The following is a 22,539-nucleotide window of genomic DNA, read 5'->3' as shown; positions in this document are numbered from 1 at the left end:
AGCCTTCCTCAGGAGGAGAAAACACCAGATATTCCCATATTGCAACGATGGGCTGATAAAGGCCAACACCTACGCAGGAGCGTGCAGATCAACAAAAAAGTGCGTTCCTTTCTCAACTGCTTAGGCCTCACCATCAACTGGGAGGAGTCCAACCCCCTACCATCAGCCAGAATACCTTTTAAGGAGCAAATCTGGACACTCAATTCCCCATGGCATGTCCCACTGTAGAGAGACAACAAAAGTTACTAACTCTAGCAAAATCGATACAGAAAAAAACTACATTTCAGTTCGCCTTTTCAAATCTTTGTTGGGCATGATGTCATCATGTATACCTCTGGTTCCTCTCTGAAGACTCAAGATGCGGCCACTACAGGAGCAGCTCAATCTACAATGGTTCCAGATTTTGGGAAGCTTCGAAGATTGGATAAGCATAACCCCAGCAATAGTCGAAGCTCTGATATGGTGGTCTCTTCTTCTTCATTAGCTTTATTTCGGTAAGTATAAATACCATAAAAGCACATCACATTTGACAATTTAATAATTAAAAAAGAACAACAAACTACATAATAGACAGTTTTAGTCAAAGAAGATTAAAAAAGAGAAAAGAAGTGTTTGGATATAAGCATTTCCCTACTGTAAAATCGCACCTTATTATAGATTTACGTAAAAATACATAGTAGGTATTAAAAATCAAATACAGACCTGGCCAAACATATCAAATAAAAAAACATTTCTATTTAAAAGTGTAAAAGTATCTAAACAAAACAGGTAAAAAGGGCGAAGGGGGGATGCGTCTAGGCCAATTAGAATAGTAAGTGCATTCAAAGATAGATTCATCAATGACTGGTCCCCACATCCGTTGTTAACTTTTCCTCTATTTTTTTGAGCGTGTTCAATCTAATATGCCAGATTGAATCTAAATATTTTGCCAAGCAGCAAACCACTAAAACAGATGAGTCAGATTTAAAAATTCTCAGAGCCAGCGAACAATTTTTAAAACCCATTTTCCTGCATAAAGGAATAATCCAGCGGACTCTGTTTGTGGTATGCGGGGCATTGGAAGAGGATGTGGGTTATAGATTCTTCTCTGGCGCAGCCCATCGGACACATCTTGGAAGTGCAGCTAGAGTTAGACCATTTATATGTAAGGGTACGCAGAGGAAGGGAGCCTACCCTAAATCTAATATATAATGCACGAACGAACGGAGAAGAATCTATGTCCATATATTGTACAAATTCGTAGTGGCATTTGAATTGTAGGAAATTGCCCGTCATGGAAGATGGCGAGACAGCAGACAATTGTGAAAGTTGGACATGGAGACAAAATGCATCCTTTAATATCTGTAATGCATTTTTTGGGATAGATAGCGGGTCCTTCCCATAAGACCCCAAACCAAGTAGTGAGAAGGTCCGTTCTACGTATACACACCACTTAATTTTTGGGCTGGTGTTGGTGGCCATCAGATTAGCTAGCCCACATCTATAGGGGGCAAGAGAATCTAATGACCATAAACAAATCCAGTATAACAGGGGCCTAAGTGTGACGATCTGGCTGATGGGGGGCAGGTTTAGGTCCATATGGTGGTCTCAGAAGCATCATCTGTCTGTCGGCCTTTCATTTCTCCGTCATCCAGCACCGTGGACTGTCACCACAGACGCCTCTCTGGAAGGCTTGGGGGGCTGTTTTGAAAGAACTTCGAGTAAGTGGCAAGTGGCCACTAGAGTTGAGGACAATGCACATCAATCTGCTAGAGCTCAGAGCAGTTTATCTCGCTTTACAGGCTTTTCGAACAGACAACACCACTACGATGCATTACCTCAACAAACAGGGAGTCACAAGATCTCTTTCCCTCTCCAGGGAAGCTAAAAAAAAATATGGAACTGGCCCTCGCAGCAGGCCTCCAGCGGTGCATCTGCCGGGGATGGAGAACAAGATAATGGACTCACTCAGCAGGCAAAGATCGAGCTGCCACGAATGGGAACTGGACCAGTCCATAGTGGATCACATCTTTTACCCGTGGGGAACGCCCAAAATCACCCTTTTCGCCAGCATATGGAACACCAAATGCCAGTACTTCGCAAGCTGGCATTACCAAAATGGATCATGGGGGAATGCGTTTTCCATAGCTTGGTGAGGCATCTCTGCTTACGCCTTTCCTCTGATACCATTGAGTCCTGACAAAGATGAAGAGAGCTGTGCACTCTTATATTAATAGCTCCGTACTGGCCTCGCCAACACTGGTTTACAGAGCTCCTTCTTTGATCATTGAAGCCTCACATCCCGCTGAAACCATTTCTGCACTTACTGACAAAGGGTGGATATCGCATCCGGATCCTCAGTCGATGCGATTGTCAGCATGGCTCCTGAGCACAGAGAATTTGCACATTTGAATATTCCACAGGAGTGCAGAGACATTCTGTCCAAGGCTAGAGCAGATAGTACTACTAAGGCTTACTCTTGCAAGTGGACAAGGTTTTGTTTCTGGGGTCACCAACAGCAAATTGATCCGTTTTCCTCACCCCCGGAGCAAATATTGCATTATTTACTACATTTAGTGCAAGCAGGTCTTGCGCATTCCTCTATAAAGGTGCACCTGGCAGCAATCGCATCTTACAGGCGTTCAGACTCTTCACCTTTGCTGTATTCCTCTAGATTAATCAAACGGTTTCTGAAAGGACTTTTCAGAGTTTTTCCTTCATTCAGACCTCCTCCTCCCTCGTGGAACCTGAATATCGTTCTAGTGCAACTAATGAAGCACCCGTTTGAACCAATTCATCGAGCTTCTCTGAAATTCCTCTCCTGGAAAGTTGCCTTTCTGGTGGCCCTCACATCAGCCAGACGAGTCAGTGAGATAGAGGCTCTTTCCATAAAAGAGCCGTTTCTATAGATCAAACAAGACAGACTACTACTACCACGCACTAACCTGCATTTTATCCCAAAGGTCCCTTCGGATTTTCATCTGAACGGGCCCTTAGTTTTCAAAACCTTTTTTCCACATCCATCAACTCCTGCAGAAAAAGCTTTGCACTCTTTAGACTTTAAAATATGTGTTAAATTCTATCTGGATAGAACTAAGTCTTTTCGCAGGTCCAATCAGCTGTTTGTAGCTTACAGTGCACCCAGGTGAGGTCAACCGCTCTCCAAACAGTATAGCTAGATGGATCTCCTCAGCTATTCGATTCTGCCATCAGGCAGCGGGCAAACCACTGCATTCATAGGTCCGTGCACACTCTACGCGGGCAGTTTCTTCCTCAGCAGCGCTGTTTGCGGGGGTTACGCTGTAAGACATTTGTAGAGCAGTGACGTGGAAAAGCTGCTATACATTTACAAGACATTACTGCTTGGAAGCACTATCCCAAGGAGAGGTAGCGGTGGGTCAGGCAGTCCTTAGGAACCTCTTCAGGTGAAGGTGAGCCATCTTTCATCCCTCCATCCTAAAATCAGGTATGCACATTGTTTATGACTGGTACTTTCAGATTCGGTTCCAATGATGTTGGGGAAAAAAAAAAACAAAGGTAAAGATAGGGGAACAGACAGTATTTCATTTGAAATATTGTTATATATATTAATATGTGTTTTGTGACATTCATGGCTACAGTGTTCCAATGTGCATAGGTACTGCTGCTACTCTGATTCAAGCATGTGAATCTGAAAGTTCCAATACTGGAGTAAAAATATTAGTTACTTACCTCTAACTGTAGCTCTCCAGTATTGGGAACTTTCATAGATTCACATGTGACCCACCCACCTCCCCGGAGAAGCTTTTCTTTCTCTCTTTTGCTGTTTGCTTTCTTTATCTATCTTTCTTTCTCTTTTTCTCTTTCTCTTTTTTCTTTTTTTCTTTTTTCTTTTTCTTTTCTCTTTCTTTTTTCTTTTTCTCTTTTTCTCTTCTCTTTTTCTCTTCTCTTTTTCGCTTCTCTTTTTCGCTTCTCTTTTTCGCTTCTCTTTTTCGCTTCTCTTTTTCGCTTCTCTTTTTCGCTTCTCTTTTTCGCTTCTCTTTTTCGCTTCTCTTTTTCGCTTCTCTTTTTCGCTTCTCTTTTTCGCTTCTCTTTTTCGCTTCTCTTTTTCGCTTCTCTTTTTTCTTCTTTCTTTTTTTCTTCTCTTTTTCTCTCTCATCATTGGAGTTAAGTAAGAGGAACTGGTGGACTTTAATGCTGAGCGCTCTGTGCCCTCCTCTGAAAATTGGCATGCTGGGCCTGGGCTGAGCTCTACCACTACAAAGGCTGGCTTTTGATGACTGTCTTATTGGTTTGTAGCCAATGGCACTGCAGGGCGCAAGCCAGCAGTGTCATGGCTACTTTAGTAGGGATGCTCTAGCACGTCACTGGTAGGGTAGGGGTTGCACCAGCATAATCTGATAGCTGGTGCAGGCGCCTTTGTGTATCTGTAAACAGGCAGTGTTGAAACAAGCTAACTCGGGCTGTTGCAGGACAGCAGTTTTTTTTATTTTTTTTATTATACTATGAGTGAATAATAGCATATTTTACTCTTGGTATACTGAAAATGTGCCTGAAAATATAGAGAGCGTAGTCCTTGAGTCCTAAAAGGAGCCTCCCCTCTGGTTTATGGTGAAGAGGATAAGCTGATTAAAAAAATAAATAAAAGTAAATTAATTTTGCAAGGAGTCTCTAAAATGTATTGAGTGTTGCAAAATGCTCTTACAGACCGACAGAGTGCACCAGCAGGAAATTAGTGTGCTCGGAGGTTGTTGCAGCAGAACAATAAACTGTCACCTTCCAATGCTTTACTTTATAGGTTACAGGTAATGTCTGGCAACCTTAAAGGTAGTAATGTTTATTTTAGGATAACTTGAAGATCACTTTATTCTAATTCTTAATTTTATTTTAAAATGGCCGCTACTGTATTTTGGTAAATTCTTTTGCTAATATCTTTTTATTTTTTATTTTTTTTAAATATAGTCTATTGTATAGCAGTTTTGGTGTTAAGTGTTCACATAGCTTGCTCACGTTCAGAGGTTTTGTCTGATCATCAATAAAATGAAGATACACATGCCTAAGAACTACAGCTACAAGCTTAAGTAAATATTCTTAGCATCTGTCGGCCATGGATACATAGGCTTAGCATACACCTGCTATCTAGTGTTGGGCTCCGCATGTTTACAATTTTTTCTTAGAAGTCTTTTGAGACATGAGGGTATGGTGATTCCTCTTAGCCTGTATTGCTCATTGTCATCGGCCCCCTTGCTAGATTGCTATTCTCTGCCATCTGGTTCGGATGGCCATCTCGAAGCTCTGGGACTGAAGCTTTGAAACCTTCCTGGAGTCCTATTCAATGCCCCATTCATACCCCTTAGACGGATAACACTTGAAAGACAATCAAGTGGTTTTCTCCACATATTTCATTCTGCCCGTCAGAGCTTGGACCCGGTTCGACTTCACCTTCCAACTTCGCTGCCATCTCCTCCCACTAGATCCACACAATGTGATGTAAAGACTGCCTTCAGTTTCTGCCCCCAAGTGCCATGCTAAATATTCCAGACAGGATCCACACTGTCTGCAACCTGTGCCTGTCTCCAGAACACAGTGAGACGAGTGAAGCTTTCTGACATTGCCAACAGAGAGCTCTGCTGGGCCTATACCATCATCTAAGCACACTGAGCTGAAGATGTGCCCTATATCTTCGTGGATCAACCACTTGATCTCCAAATCGAAGAGTACAGCTAGGGAGAAGCAGAAACCCAAGCCATGCCTAAGGACAACCCACACCCCCCTGGCCAGCAGTGGGGACGGGTCGGATTCTGTATGAGCCTACAACTTCTTAAAGGCACATGAGTACACCAGAGAAATCCTCCTATGCCCACACAAAAACATATCCAACAGCTCATGGAATCCCACTGCCCTTGGGCCATGGAGGTGTCTGGCATAAGGTAAAGGAGCAGACAACCATACCCCTACCTTCACAAACACTGAAAGGCACCAAAAACCCAAAGGCACAGACAGTCTCAAAGTCGAAGCCAGCCTTGATATTGTCACCTAAAATGTAAACCTTGAGGCTGAAAAATCCTGTGAAGCCCTCAGACCCAAAAGCTACACCTTCGGAACCCAAAACACCGTTGGCTTTAAAGGCATCTCTTCATGCCAAGCACACATTGGTGCCAAAATTACAGTCCAATAGAGTCAACTAGCCAGATATTCCTTTCCTGAGAATTCTCCTCAGGCGCCAGACTGGATCAGAAAAAACATTTCAGCAGTACCTCTGCGAGTCAATGGAGTGCTGTGCAACTCCGTATCAACATCGTCCACCAGATATGATGTTTTTAGAGTAGTAGTTCCTCTGGCCGTTTTTGGCCTCCTTTTTTTTTTTTTTTTTTTGATGGTTTATCGTCTGTTGGTACGATGTGTATGCCTTCTGGCTTTAAGCCTTGTGGGCTCGACAGATGTCTGTCACTGACCCCCATTCTGTCTGTATGCGGTGCTTAGGCACCCACCACGACACCAAAGATTCAGACACCTGCCAACAGTTGAGGCCTAAATTGTTGAGGGAGCGACAGATGAAGCACCTGAACCATAGGAAGTTGTTAAAGCAACACTTTCGAAACACACTTTAACGTGTCTGCTACAGCAGAACTTGCCTCTGAAGCCAACCCAGGAGATAAAAGGAATCCAGTCCACTAGCAGTGCCCAATTCAAATAACCAACCAGATTGTTGAAGTGTAGTAGTGTCAGAAATGGGAGGCTGACAATCCAAACCGTGCCCCGCCGAATGATGCTTACCTTGAGACGTCGATGGAGCCACACGCAAAAGACTCCTAGACCTCCCTTGTTGGGTGTTCTCTCCCACTTGTCTTAGTGATTTTTTGCAGTGGTCTTGCCCCTTGGTGCTTATCCCTTTTACCGGTGCAGCTCCTACCTTAGGACTATACATGTTAATTTTTCTCTACGATAACTCCCTTTTTCGTTGCCATGTGCCCTGCTTCCCTTGGCATTCCATGTCTTCTTGCACTGTTTTGTTGTCTTTCTTCTGGTGGGACAAATGTTTTTTTTCACTATTGTCGCTATTGTGCCGGTCTACTTTTCCTTCAGTTTGACGGATTACTTATTTGCCAGGCTTGGGTGGGATGTGTTTGTAGACCCACCTCCTGGGTTTCTGTTGCTTAGATATCTATTCTTTGGTAAGGAGTCTGGGGTTAGTTGTCTCTATCAGAAGAACAAGTTGCTTACCTTCAGTAACCGCTTCTCTGGTAGAGACATAGACTAGCCGCAGATTCCTTATCGACCAACCCATCCTCCCAGTTCTGCTAACTACTGTATTTTTCCTCACTATACCTTGCGTTTGCTCGAGGTACAGCTGTTAGCGTGGTGAATTCCTAACTGGACTTTTCTTGCCACACAAACTGAAAATAAAAAGTAAAACAGTTGACATAAATGAGCCAATTCAAAGCGCTGCCATGAGCGTGACAAGAGACAAAAGAAATAAAAGTTGGCTCGCAGTCAGTTATCTGCAAAAGTGCAATTATCCATGTAACAGGGTTGAAAGCCAAGGCGGTAACAAAACTGCCCTAAGGAGGGACAAACGTAAAGCAGTTACTAACTGAAACAGAGGATTTTTGAGAGACAAGCCCACGAATGAGTGATAGTTATGGGTGTGCGGTGGGCGTGGTTAAAAGCCCAGATACATAACACATTGGAAAAGCAGTGCTTGTGCGCTGCTATGCTCAACCGAAAAAGGACTAAACATAAGACTCAACCAATCAGGTGACACCACCCTGCAGAACCCTCCTGAGAAAAGCTCCAGTCCCTTCTTTCCTGTCAGAACTCTTCAGAAGAATTTCTTCAAAATTTCAGATACTCTTTGGACTCCGTATGTTTGCTTTGGGTGCCTCAGCCTGACGTTTAAAATGTCAGACACCTACAAAAAAAGGTTTCTTCAGCCATTTTGCCATGTGCAGAAAGAGGCTGCACATTGGTGATCTTCATCAAGACTGTATATACTGTCTCTATCCTGCTCATAAAACTAAAGACAGCAAGGATTGTCATACGCTGTCCTCTAAAACTTTAAAGCACCACAAAAGACGACGATGCCTATGGCTATAAAAGCTCAAAATGGGGGGGGTGAGGAGAATGGATAGAGGCTCCTCCTCCCAAGCAGAGGCGCCGCACCTGTATAATCTGAAGAGTCCAGGGGTTCCCCAGAGGCTTACTAGAGACTAAAGAAGATAATACTAATGCTTTTTTGTGGTAGTGTGGTCAAGCAGTTAGGCTTATCGGAGGGGAGTGCAAAGCATTTGTTGTATACACACAGGCATTAAACAAAGCACACACTCAGTGACTAACTCCAGACCAATTGTTTTTATATAGCAAAAATATATTTTGTTACTTTATTTCTAGAACCACAAGATTCATTTTGCAGGGAAGTTCGTTTGCAAGTAAGTATCCAACACATGTATCGATGCCACTTTGTTTCAAATGGGCAAGTTATACAGTTTTTGAATAAATAGCAATAATCTGTTTTAAAAGGTGACAGTGCAATTTTCAGAAACAGATCTTGGGGGGAGGCGGAGGCGGGGGTGCAGTTAGCAAAATTTCGAGCTAAGTACAAGACTTAGTTCCAGTCTCTGGGGGTTAGGATGTCCACAGGTTAGGGGTTTAAGTTAACCCCAAACACCCACCACAAGCAGCACAGGGCCAGCCAGGTGCAAAGGTCAAATTTTAGGTCGATTTAACATGGGCTCCCATTGAGACTAGGGACACTCTAAATCCGGCCTGCTTGCAGGTAAGTACCTGTCTTTGGACAGCAGACCTGGGCGGTTTAGAGGAGCACAGAGGGGTCTATAGGTCAGCACCAAACAAACACCGGCAGGGGTAGCCGGGGCGCAGGGTGCAAACACAGCGTTGGGCTCCCAAAGAGTCCTCAGATTTGATGTTCAATATTCCAGCAGGACTCCTCTGCAACGTTTATTTAATCTTCTGGCCATTGGGACTGTAACTGGACCCTTCAGGAACCGACAGTCCTCAACTCAGTGATGAGACTGCTTTGCAAAATTGTTTCTCCAGCTCCATCCAGCAACTGCAACATTTCCCTGGCTGTGCATCCTCCGAGGACGACAAAGTTTACCTGTGGGTTTGAGGCAAAAAACAGGTACTTTCCTCTTCTCTCCTGGTCGCACAGGTGGGTGGGGGTAGGGGTGAGACAAGGGGAGGAGGAAGACTCTGGTACTTACCTTTAGGGGTTCCTAGTTCCTCCAGCTCCCCTCTACAGTTTCTGCTTCCTTGAGTGGGGGCCAGACCTTTGCATTCCAGCTACTTAGTATATGGTTTGGTCACCCCCCTAGAGTCACCATTATTTTCTGATGTTTCACTGGTTTCTATTGCTTTCTATGCCCATTCCTGACTTCTAATGTGCACATAATAGTGTGTTTACTCACCTGCTAGTGGAGCATTGCCTATACAGTATTTTAGTATTTGTGTTACCATAATAAAGTACCTTTATTTTTGTAATACTGTGCTTCTTTCGTGTGTGAGTGCTGCGTGATTACATTGGTATTGCATAAGCTTTGCATGTCTCCTAGATACGTCTTGGCTGCTCATCCACAGCTACCTCTAGAGATCCCTGGCTTCCTAGACACTGCCTACAACTCACTAATAGGGGATACCTATACCTGGTATAAGGTGATAACACCATAGGTGCTCACCACACACCAGGCCAGCTTCCTACACTTTCTACTTCTGAAATAAAAGTATTACTTACCTGTAAACTGTTTTACCTGTGATTTCTAAATAGTGCGTTTGATACTTGAAAGTGATACATTCTTGGAACTGTATTTACCTGCAACAAAGATCCTTATGCTTTTAGAAATAAAGTAACGAAGTATATTTTTGATACTTAAAACATTGGCCTGGAGTTATTCACTGGGTGTGTGTTTAATTTCTTGACTGTTTGTACAACAAATGCTTAGCACTACCCTCTGATAAGACTAACAGTTCACCCACACTACCATTAAAGAGAGGATTAGTATTATCTACTTTATCCTCTGTTAAGCCTCTGGGGATCTACTAGAGTCTGTGCACACTATACCTTGCTTTGGTATAGGATATACAGAGGCAGCTTGCTACAGAAAGGGAGACAAATTCTGGATTTAAGAAACATCAAATACTTTAAAATAAATAAAAATAAAATAATCATTCCCTATGGGTACATTACAAGATATATTACAACTCGTCAACAGAGGAGACTGTCATCCCTCGACCTTCAAGACGCATACTTCCGTATTTCCATCCATCCAAAACACAGGGGATTTCTCAGATTCATAGTAGCAGGCAGCCACTATCAGTTTACAGTGTTTCCCTTACGTCTCAAGTCTGCCCCTATCTAACGACTGGTTTAGCAACACTCCTTCCATCCAGTCTACGAAGAAATCGACCGTGGCTTGCATAAGCCTATTCAACGAGTTAGGTTTCACTATCAATCCAGCCAAATCAGTCCTTCTACCGTTGAAATGGATAACGTTTCTAGGAGCAATGCTGGGCACAACATTAAACAAGGCATACTGCACAACAGAGAGACAACCGAGCCAGATCACTTTAGGGAAGCTAACACTTTACAAGTCTTTGTTGGGTATGATTTCTTCCTGTATTCAGCTAATCCCATACTGTCGCCTGCATATGCGTCCACTTCAAGAAGCGTTGGACATTCAATGGGCACGGGCTACAGGAACCTTCAACATCATACAGATCACTCCACCTATAGTCAAATCACTCTCACTGGACACAACCGCCAAATCTATCAGTTGGCCTAATGGTCTTGACTGAAGCCTCATCTCTGGTGATTACAACAGACTCTTCCCTGGATGGGTGGTAAGCTTACCTCCCGGATCTCTAGATCCGCCACCTTCCCATTGGGGCCTTCACATCAATCTACTTGAGTTAGGAGCAGTGCGTCGTCCTCTACAAGCCTTCCATCGCAGGATTCGGTTCATGCGAACAGACAATTCAACAGCGATGCACTAAATAAACAAGGCAGCACCAGATGTCACATGTCCCATGAAGCTAAGCTAATCTGGAAATTGTGCATCCATCCCAAAATACATCTTGTGTCTGGGAATCAGAATGACATAGCAGGCACATTGCGCAGGTTGAAAGCATCTTGCCACGATTGGGAACTGGACTAACACATGCTGGATCATATCTTCCTCTAGTGGGGCAAACCAAATCTGGACCCCTTCGCGACCGCCCACAGCGCAAAATGCCAATTCTTTGCAAGTTGGCATTCTCATCCGGGGTCGTGGGCAACGCATTGTCAATTGCATGTTCAAGCATATTTGCTTACGCCTTTCTTCCATTTCCTTTTCTTCCAAAAGTCCTCAAGCAGATGATACTGCAGGATGATACTCGTAGCCCTAGCATGGCCGGGCAAACTCTGGTTCAAGGAGCACCTCATCCTTTCAGTTCATCGTTGCATTCCACTCAAACCGATCCCATCATTGACGATGAGTCAGGGTCAAGTTCTACATCCAGATGCAAAGTCTGTTTATCAGCCTCTCTCCTGAGTGCCACAAATGTGGCCATTTATACATTCCTTTGGATTGCAGGGACATAATAGCCAGAGCAAGGGCTGCAATACTAACAAAATGTACATCTTAAGGTGAAAGAGGTTTTGCATATGGTGTCAGAGAGCTGAAGTACATCCAATCTCCTCTTCCACCTGAAGAGATATATTTTACCTTTTTATATCTTACTCAGCTTAGATTGCGCCTCCATTAATGCACATCTTGCAGCCATTTCTCACTTTGGGAGATCACCCAGAATCCCTTCACTATGGTCAGTCAGGCTCATTAAGCAATTCCTCAAAGGATTATTCAGAACATTTCCACTAGTGAGGCCCTCTCCTTCACTGTGGCAGTTGAACACTGTACTTTATAGTGGATGAAAAATCCTTTCTAGCCTATCTATAAAGCAGATATTAAATGTATCTCCTGGAAGATGGGGTCTTCTCGCCTTCACATTAGCAAAAACAGTTAGCGAAATTCAAGCTTTCACTATCCAGGAACCATTGATCAAGTGCAGAGATGATAGGGTTATTTAGACTCACAAACCCGAAGTTCATTCCTAAAGTCCCATTGGCATTCCATCTCAATGAGCCTGTACTTATCAAGTTGTTTTTTCCAAACCCTCAGACATCAGCTGAACGAGCACTGCACTCTCTGGATATCAAAAGGTGCTTAAAGTTTAATTGTGCCGAACTAAGTCTTTTCACAAATCAAGCCAACTCTTTGTTGCCTACAGTGCACCTAGAATGGGTTTCCCTCTAGGGAAACAAAGTATCTCTAGATGGATATCTAATGCAATTCTATTCTGCCATCAGAAGGCAGGCCAACTTTTGAACTCAAAACTGTGTGCTCATTCCACAGGGAGCCATGTCCACTTCCATGGCATTGTTTGCGGGTGTGTCGCCAGATATCGGCAGAGCAGCAACCTGGAAGAGTGCACACACCTTCACACAACATTACTGCTTGTATTCAGAAGTTCCAAGAGATGCAGCTGTAGGACAAGCAGTTCTAAGGCATCTTTTTCAATAAAGGTGAGCCATTTCTTTCTACCCGCCATCTGCTTCTTAAGCAAATTTTATTTTTTGATAGATATCTATATCATCTTTTACACTTGATGTGTAGCATGTGAATCTATGAAAGTTCAAATACTGGAGTGAGAAAATAAATTACTTGCCTGTAACTAGTTCTACAGTATTGTAATCTTTCATTGATTCACATGCGACCCACCCACCTTCACTGAGTGACTCACATTTTCTTCCTCTTAGTACAGTACTAAGTATACGCTCTAGTGCTTTCAAAATCAGAGGGGCTGGAGCTTCTCTCGGGTTCTTCAAGGTGGTGTCACCTGATTGGTTAACTCTTGTGTTTAGCTTTTTTTTAAAATGACTACGATATGTTACTAAACCAAAAGGCCTAAGGCCTCTGTGTTCTATGACTTCGACATTACTTTACTCATCGAAACACTATCCAGATAGCAGTATACAGTAAAATTCTTGCTAATGTTAAAAGGCCTGCTTAAGCCCGCAGCTGAAGACTTTAAGCAACCCTTAAAATCAGGGTCTCGAATCCAAGCGTAGTCGCAAAATGTAAGCCTTCGCCATCTCACCCACCATACATCAAGAGGCATGTTCAGCTTGATTGGTGGTACATCCTGCCTTGAAAGTGGGCCAATTTGCAGGAGACTGGCAATGTTCTCCCCGCTGACAAAGCAAGAAGTCCAACGTGGCGAGAAAGCATGTGACAGCAAAAGCAGCCAACTACTTCTGGATAGCAAATTTAGTAGGCGTCCTCTTTAGGTACAACAGGGCACAATGGGCTGAGAAGCAGGAGTTACTCCAGTATCTTCCCCGTCAGATACAAGCAGAGAGGGGCAGAACTGGAAGTGGCGGGGAGGATAATATTCATTTTCACCATTCAGTGTGCCTTAGATGCAACAGACACCAGCGCAACAGAGGTTAACACCAGCATCATTATCAGGTGCCTTGCTTGGCTTAGAGCTTCTGGCTTCAAGCCTAATGTACAGCAAAATCTGCTAAATTTTACAACAACTTTGCAGATAATGCAACAGCAAGTGGGAAATTGACACAACACTGCTCCATTCATATTTCCACCTGTGGGAACCTTGGAGACAGACCTCTACGCCCCACAACAGAGTGCAAAATTCCAAAGCTTTGCCTCCAGGCTTACTCACTCAGTCCAAAGGCAGTGCCTTGTGGAACAGCTGGTCAGGCATATTTGCTTATCCTTTTCCTCCTCTACCACTGACTCCTTACGTGGTTCAAAACCTCACTCGAACATCCCTCACTCTAATCCTAATAACCTCAACATGGGCTTGACAAGCATGATTTACAACCGCACTACAAACAAATATCTGTTATTCGAGAAGTTGTCACTTTGGCCACGGCTTCTGACTCAGGACAAGGGAAGAATCGCACACCCCAAACCCAAGCCGCTTTATCCAGCCCATCTGGCTCCTGAAGTCTTAGAATTTGGATACCTCAATCTTATCCAGTATTGGCTCTTTCATAGATTCACATGCTTGAATCTTTCCCATCGTCGAAGTGGGAGTCCCACGGTATCCTATAAAGCAGTACATAACACTTTCTTTACTTCCAAATTATGTCTGATTCTAAAGGCCTCTTTTGTCCTTGCAAGACCTGTTGGGGAAAAAGAGTTCACGTGGATGATCCACATAAAAACTATATCTATTGCCTTCCCCCTACTCATAAGGCAAAATAATGCAAAATCTGTTCTACTTTCCTACCGAAAACTCTGAGACAGAGAAGGCAGATTGTTGCTATGGCTACAGAAAACTAAAGCCCAGAAAACATTATCTGATGAGGACAGTGACTCTGTTCCTAAATCTCACAAGAGGGCTAGATCACTAGAGGGAACTTTAGAGAAGAGCAGGGAAGCCCTCAAAACCCATCATCAGCCTAAGGGGTCAAAAAAGAGAGAAAAAGAAAAAAAACCCTCTTCAGTGGTAGCTTCATCTGCTCGAGCTACCCCCTGTAAGCCACTAAAACAAAGGGAACAAAAATGTCCTGTTTTGCCATAGTCTACGAAGCCACGGACGACAGCAACGTCGTCGTTGACCACCGTCCCCACTGTATCATCGACTAGACCATCTGTGTCAACGACAACATTTTCCACGCAGGTTTCAATTTCATCTACGAGAATCTTGGAGACGTCCAAGACTTTGCCGGAGGCATCGTCGACAGCATCACCGCAAGTGACGCTCTCATCGTCAATGATTTTGCCGTCGTCGGTACCATCATCGATGCGACCATCAAAGAAAATACCGTCAACGAGAATCAAGATTAAAACACGCCATAAACTCACCATAGCATATGCAGCAAGTCACCTTTTAGACATGGAGGACTCTGATGATGAAGGACCTTTTGGACAGGTTCATAGCCCTTCGGAACTCCATGTGACATATGAGGAAGAGGAAGAAGACGAATATTGAGTATGATCAAAGTCAGCATGTTGAGGGATACTATCGCACACCCTCTACTCAAATGCACTGAGCACCACTATTATCCGGAGTACCATTGTCCACAGGAGCAAGCATTTATGCCTTGCTCACTTATAAAGGATCTTCAGGACATGTTGACGGATTACGGATGGCGCTTTCCTCCACAGACAGAGGTACCACCATCTACTCCCCCAGATACAGCTTCTGTCCCGCCACCAGAGATTCCACCTCCAATAACGCCCAGAATGACACCACCACTGCACGCTGTTCCTCCGCCTAGGGACGATCCTTCCATATCGGAGGATGAAGCAAGGAAAGAAGGTGAACTACCGTCTCAGCATGACAAATGGCAGGATTATGTTACTCCTGCTCCATCTACTCCTCAATACCCTACAGCTGATCCCCCTCTTGAAGACATGGGGGGGGGGATGGTCGTTCTATCATGGAAAGCGCAGCGGAGAGATTTCACCTACTGATCACAGTGAAGCATTCCGATTTGCTTCTTGTATGATTTCAAGGATAAGACGCTAAAGTCAGTTAGGTCTATTCCTATCATTAACCATCTATGACAGGAGGGTGTCAGGATTATGAAGAACTCTGCTACGGTGCCAGCGGTCCTGCCGCGGATTGACAAATACAGGGCTCCGGATGGTGCTCCCGCATGTCTCATGGGGCACCCTCAGCCGAACTCTGTGATATCACAGGCCGCACAGAGACGATCTAAAAATCCAGCAGCCCGTATTTCAATGCCACCAGATAGATGGTCGACGCCCCGACACAATAGGCAAAAGATTTTCTCAAGTGGCCGTTACAGTAGGATCTGCTAATGCTTTAGTGTCCTAGCACGCTATGATAGGCAGATTTGATCTGACATCAAACCTATGGTTGATCTCATCCCTGAAGAGCAAAGGTAGGAAGCAAAGAAGATCTTGCAGGAGGGAGAACAAGCCTCTTCTGAGATCATTGACAATACCATGGACATAGCCTCAACTAGCTTTCGGCAATTGGCAGGCACTGCTATTCTGATGCGTCAATGCTGGCTGAAAGCCACTTCATTTCGACCTGAAGTGCAAACTAAGATTTTGGATATGGCATAGGATGGAGATATGCTTTTTGGCAAGCACACAGATGAGGCCCTTCTTGCCATTAAAACGGACACTAACACTGCTAAGTCCCTTGGCTCTTTGCAGTATAGAAGGCTACCTTTCTGAGGGACAAGGGAACGTGGCACCTCCTCTTATAGAGGCTCTTGCTTTCGTACCCATCGTTTCAGTCTTACCAGCAATACAGACCATCACAGTCATATTGCCAACCAACTACAGCTGTTTTCTCTAGACAAGGAGCCAGTCGGAAGCCTTCGCATCAACCCAGAGACACAGAACGCAAGCAACGACCTAGTAGAAGTACCAGGTACTCTACTGTTCCAGCATCAAGTAGGGGCAAATATTTCCAGATATCTCCACAATTGTAAAACTATCACCTCGGATCAATGGGTGTTGGAAATAGTGGCTTATGGCCACACCCTAGAATTCACTGTCAAGCCGCCAACCACTGTCCCAAAAGGCGCACATTCCCCTCATCTTCACTTTTTGGAAAAAGAGATAAAATTGATGCTTCTCAAGAGAGCATTAGAAAAAGTTCCAATGGCTCAGAGGGAAAGGATTCTATACCCGTTTTTTTCCTTGTGCGAAAGAAAACAGGGGAATGGAGACCTATTCTAGATCTTCGGCATCTCAATACCTCCGCAAACAAACTTTCGATATGATCACTCTCAGACAAATTAAATCTTCTAAATAGCGGAGACTATGACATCTCTAGACTTGGAGGATGCTTATTTTCATACCCTTATCCATCCCAAGCATTGCATATATATTCGGTTCACAGTGACTGGTACAATCAGTTTCGAGTCCTTCCATTCGGGCTAAGATCTGCTCATCGCATATTCACCAAGTGTCTAGCCCCAGTAGCAGCTGCTCTCAGGAAGCAAGGTCACCAGGTCTTTCCATACCTAGACAGCCTACTGAAAGCATCAACTATGCAAAGAACATTAGCAGCGACAAAAGATTGCATTGCACTTTTTCAAAGACTAGGCCTCACGCTCAATGTAAAAAAAATCTTGCACAATACCCACTCAGAGGATGACTTTTCTCAGAGTTGTCCTGGACACGCAGCTGAACAAAGCTTTCCTTACACAGGAGCAACAGGATCTGCTAGCATCTCTGGCCAAAATAATATCAAAAAGAAAGTTTGTTTCAGTGAGGTCATACCAAATCACTCCTAGGTATGATAATCTTCCACGATCAACCTGGTACTAAATGCACGTCTCAAAATGAGACCGTTGCAGGAAGAATTGCATGTTCAGTGGAACCAATAGCAAGGTTCGTTCGAAGATCGTATTCTGGTTACGCCAAAAATGATAATGAAATTGGGCTGGTGGGCTCACCAGTCTCATCTTTCTCAAGGCCTCGTGTTCGTTCAGTTAGTCCCACAATTTATAATTACGACGGACGCTTCCATGGAAGGATGGGGAGATCATCTCCAAGATCTGCAAATCCAAGGGAAATGGTCAAGCCACCAAAGGCTGAGTCATATCAACAGCCTAGAACTCCATGCCATATTTTTCATGTTGCAGGCATTCCTCCAGAGGATAGAAGGGTCTCGAGTGCTGGTGTGAACAGACAACACAACCAGCATGTATTATATAAACAAGCAGGGGGGCACAAGGTCTTTAAGGCTTTCACAGGAAGCTCAAGTACTATGGAATTGGCTCACAAAACACAACATCTCTATGAGGGCCAAGCATGTTCCAGGAGCACGCAACAGGCTGGCGGATGCACTCAACAGGACCAACAGCGATTGTCACGAATGTGAACTGAATCAAGCCCAACTAGACAAAATGTTAGCAACTTGGGGAAGCTAACTCAAGACCTCTTTGCAACTAACGGCATTACCAAATGCCGATTTTATGCAAGTCAGTATCCCCTTCCAGGGTCTTTGGGGAATTCCCTTTTGATGCGATGGTCCGGGATATATGCACACGCTTTCCCCCATCCCATTGATACCCAAGGTCATAGCCAAGATGAAGACTGAGCCTTGTCGTCTAATACTAAATGCTCCCAAATAGCCCAGACAATGCTGGTACACGGAGCTTCTTCTAATGTCGGAAACCACACCAATACGCCTTCCTCCAACTCCAATGCTACTTTCAATGCCTCAAGGGAAGATTATACATCCGGATCCAACGTCACTGCCCTTGAATGGATGGCTCCAGAATTCCATGAATTTCAATATCTCAGACTAACCCCAGAATGTAGAAATATACTTTCTAAGGTGAGAGCAGACAGCACAAACAAAACGTATCAACTTAAATGTAAACGGTTCTGTTGTTGGTGTCAGCAGCACAACTTACACGCTTATGAGGCCTCTCCGGAGCAAATTTTACCTTACCTGTTCATGCTGGCAAACTCTGGGCTCGTGCATTCCTCAGTGAAAGTGCATTTGGCAGCAATCTCGACATGCAGACATTCTTTGGACACAGTGTAGGAAGTTGGCTCTGTATATACTATTGCAAAGTAAGAGATAGTGTGCACAGAGTCCAAGGGTTCCCCTTAGAGGTAAAATAGTGGCAAAATTAGATAATTCTAATGGTCTATTTTGTGGTAGTGTGGTCGAGCAGTAGGCTTATCAGAGGGTAGTGTTAAGCATTTGTTGTACACAGGCAATAAACGAGGAACACACACTCAAAGACTTAACTCCAGGCCAATAGTTTTTATATAGAAAAATATTTTATTAATTTATTTTTAGAACCACAAGTTCAAGATTTGAAGTAAATACATAAAGTGCAAGGTACTCCACACAGGTAAGTTAGGAACTTATTATTTGGAGCAATCACGTACAGTTTTAAAAAAAAATGGCAAGCTATTTTAAAAGTGGACACTGTGCAAAAATCAACAGTTCTTGGGGGAGGTAAGTAATGGTTAGTTTTTCAGGTAAGTAAGACACTTACAAGTCTATGTTCCTGGGCATAGGCAGCCCACCGTTGGTGGTTCAAGGCAACCCCAAAGTTACCACACTAGCAGCTCAGGGCTGGTCAGGTGCAGAGGTCAAAGAGGTGTCCAAAACACATAAGAACCTATGAAGAACAGGGGTGCTCCGGTTCCAGTCTGCCTGCAGTTAAGTACCTGCGTCTTCGGTGGGCAGACCAGGGGGTTTTGGAGGGCACGGGGGGACACAAGTAGGCACAAAAAACACACCCTCAGCGGCACAGGGGCGGCCGGTGCAGTGTTCAAAGCAGGTGTCGGGTTTTGTATAGGATTCTAGCGATGCAGGCAGGGCACAGGGGGTTTTCTCTGGCCAGCCACCAACTGGGCTGGGCAGAGGGTCGCCTGGGGTTCACTCCTGCACTGAGGTTCAGTTCCTTCTGGTCCTGGGGGCTGCAGGTGCAGTGCTTGGTCCAGGCGTCGGGTTCCTTGTTACAGGCGGTCGGGGGAACCTCTGGATTCTCTTTGCATGCGTCGCTGTGGGGGTCCAGGGGGGTCGTCTCGGGCTACTCACGAGGTCGCAGTCGCCTGGGAGTCCTCCCTGTGGTGTTGGTTCTCTGCAGCTCAAGCCAGGGGTGTTTGGTGCAGAGGGTGAAGTCTCACACTTCCGGTGGGAAGAGTGAAGTCTTTAGAAGTTGCAAAGTTGTTGCTTGTTGTTGAGCAGAGCAGCTGCTCACAGGAGTTTCTTGGTCTTTGGGGTTCAGGACAGTCCTCTGAGGCTTCAGAGGTCGCTGGTCCCTGTCGGATGCATCACTGTTGCAGTGTTTGGAGTCAGGAGACAGGCCGGTAGGGTAGGGGCCAAAGCAGTTGTCGTCTTCCGTCGTCTCTGCAGGGCTTTCAAGTCAGTAATCCTTCTTGTTTCAGGTTGCAGGAATCTATTTTTCTGGGTTCTTGGGTGCCCCTAAATATTAAATGTAGGGGTGTGTTTAGGTCTGGGGGGCAGTAGCCAATGGCTACTGTCCTGGAGGGTGGCTACACTCTTTGTGCCTCCTCCCTGAGGGGAGGGGGGCACATCCTAAATCCTATTGGGGGAATCCTCCAATCTCAAGATGGAGGATTCCTAAAGGCAGGGGGTCACAGCAGCTCAGGACACCTTAGTGGCTGTCCTGACTGGTGAGTGGTGACTCCTTGTTTTTCTCATTATCTTCTCCAGCCTTGCCCGCAAAAGTGGGGGCAGTGGCGGGAGGGGCAGGCATCTCCACTAGCTGGGATACCCTGTGGCGCTGTAACAAAAGGGGTGAGCCTTTGAGGCACGCCGCCAGGTTTTAGTTCCTGCAGGGGGAGGTGAGAAGCACCTCCACCCAGTACAGGCTTTGTTCCTGGCCACAGAGTGACAAAGGCACTCTCCCCATGTAATCAGCAACTCGTGTGGTTGTGGCAGGCTGGCAGAAACTGGCCAGCCTAACACTAGAAGTTGGGTTGGTATTCAGGGGGCATCTCTAAGATGCCTTCTGGGTGCATTTTACAATAAATTCCACACTGGCATCAGTGTGCATTTATTGTGCTGAGAAGTTTGATACCAAATTTCCTAGATTTCAGTGTAGCCATTATGGAACTGTGGAGTTTGTGTTTGACAAACTCCCAGACATCGATTCGTGTGGCTACCCTGCACTTACAATGTCTAAGGTTTTGCTTAGCCACTGTAGGGGCATAGTGCTCATGCACATATGCCCTCACCTGTGGTATAGTGCACCCTGCCTTAGGGCTGTAAGGCCTGCTAGAGGGGTGACTTACCTATGCCACAGACAGTGTGAGTTTAACATGGCACTCTTAGGGGAGTGCCATGCCGATTTAGTCATTTTCTCCCCACCAGCGCACACAAGCTGGGAGGCAGTGTGCATGTGCTGAGTGAGGGGTCCCCAGGGTGGCATAAGACATGCTGCAGCCCTTAGAGACCTTCCCTGGCATCAGGGCCCTTGGTACCAGGGGTACCATTTACAAGGGACTTATCTGAGTGCCAGGGCTGTTCCAATTGTGGAAGCAAAGGTATAGTTTAGGGAAAGAACACTGGTGCTGGGACCTGGTTAGCGGGGTCCCAGCACACTTTCAATCATAACTGGCTTCAGCAAAAGGCAAAAAGTCAGGGGGGGGGGGTAACCATACCAAGGAGGCATTTCCTTGCACACTGCCTCACTTTGGTTGTCACGTCTTAATAAACAATTCATGAGGTTTATTCAAGTTCTTTCCTCCAGTAACATTGCCTCCTCCTGAATGGCACCTTAATGTTGTACTCTCACAACTAATGAAACCTCCTTTTGAACCCATACATAAAGCAGATCTTAAGTTCCTTACGTGGAAGGTTGCTTTCCTTCTAGCGATCACTTCCTCCAGAAGGGTTGGTGAAATGCAGGCTTTTATTACACAACAGCCTCTTCTGCATTTTACTGATGATTTTGGCATTCCCAAAACAAATCCAAAATTAATTCCTAAAGTTCCTTCTCGGTTCCATCTGAATCAACCAGTTATACTCCGGACATATTTTCCTAATCTGACATCTCCAGCGGTAAAATCCCTCCGCACATTGGATGTGAAGAGGTATCTATCTTCAACTAACTAAAACTTTTCGCAAATCTGATCAGTTATTACTTTCCTATGGACCTAGGTGCCTGGGTTCTTCAGAAACAAGGCCAACGATAGCAAGGTGGCTATCGGCAACTATTCAGTTCTGCCATTCTGCAGCAGGACAACCTCTACAAAGGCCTAGAGCGCATTCAACAAGGGCAGTTTCCACCTCCGTGGCTCTGTTCCAGTAAAGCTGAGCCTCTTGGTAATGTCGAATTTTGTTTCCAAATATTACTTCTGCATGTCTATTTTTCAGGCAACCATATTTCATTGTGAACAACTGAACATTTTAAAATTTCAGTGGATGTATTCTGAAGTGAAACTCTGGAGGGCAAATGTCGAAGAGAAACCTTCCTGATGAGTTTTTTGTCCGAATCGGTTGTTTAAATAGTATGTTTTACGCAGTCTCTGGCAATGGGGATATTTATTTTACTTTGATAAGCTTGATATGCATACATGTTATGAAAGGGTAATCATTGCCGCCTGTACCTCTTACTCTCTTATGAGCACTGTATATAATTTGCAGTATTCAATGTTTGAACTCTGGTATCTGTTTTCCCTTTTCAGAATGAAGAGTTAGATAAAAAGTATGCTGGACTTTTGGAAAAAAAATGGACATCTGTGATAAGATTACAAAAAAAGGTACGTAGTGTGATTGCAGGGTTTGAGAACTGCATGCTGTCATTATAAGAAGGGGTACTGGTAGCAGCACTGCCTAGCCACTTAACTTTTTTTTATTTTATTTTTTATTTTTAAGTGATATCTTAGAGATACTGTCTCAGCAGGTATTTGTGTCTTGTAGCCTTGTGAGATTTGTTAAGTAGAAATGGTGCCAGGGTCTCAAGTAGGGGTGATCTTCCTTCCCATGAATGAGTAGGATAGCTAGGGACTAACGTCCCCAATATATTAATCTTAGCAGACACATGCGTTATTTGTACTTAAAGCCTTCCTG

General features: G+C 44.6%; 1 protein-coding gene across 2 annotated transcripts in view; it reads left to right on the top strand.

The window, feature by feature from the left end:
- The window catches only part of PAFAH1B1 (platelet activating factor acetylhydrolase 1b regulatory subunit 1), a 533,693-nt gene that overhangs the window by 145,319 nt on the left and 365,835 nt on the right, over nt 1–22,539 (top strand). For both annotated transcript variants that reach the window (XM_069227017.1, XM_069227018.1), the window contains one exon: nt 22,155–22,229. In XM_069227017.1, coding sequence (XP_069083118.1) covers nt 22,155–22,229 — 75 coding nt within the window. The remainder of the gene's footprint in view (nt 1–22,154; nt 22,230–22,539) is intronic.

Source organism: Pleurodeles waltl, chromosome 3_2, assembly GCF_031143425.1.
Source record: "Pleurodeles waltl isolate 20211129_DDA chromosome 3_2, aPleWal1.hap1.20221129, whole genome shotgun sequence".
In the NCBI taxonomy this organism is placed as follows: Eukaryota; Metazoa; Chordata; class Amphibia; order Caudata; family Salamandridae; genus Pleurodeles; species Pleurodeles waltl.
This window is presented reverse-complemented; position numbering and strand designations above follow the sequence as displayed.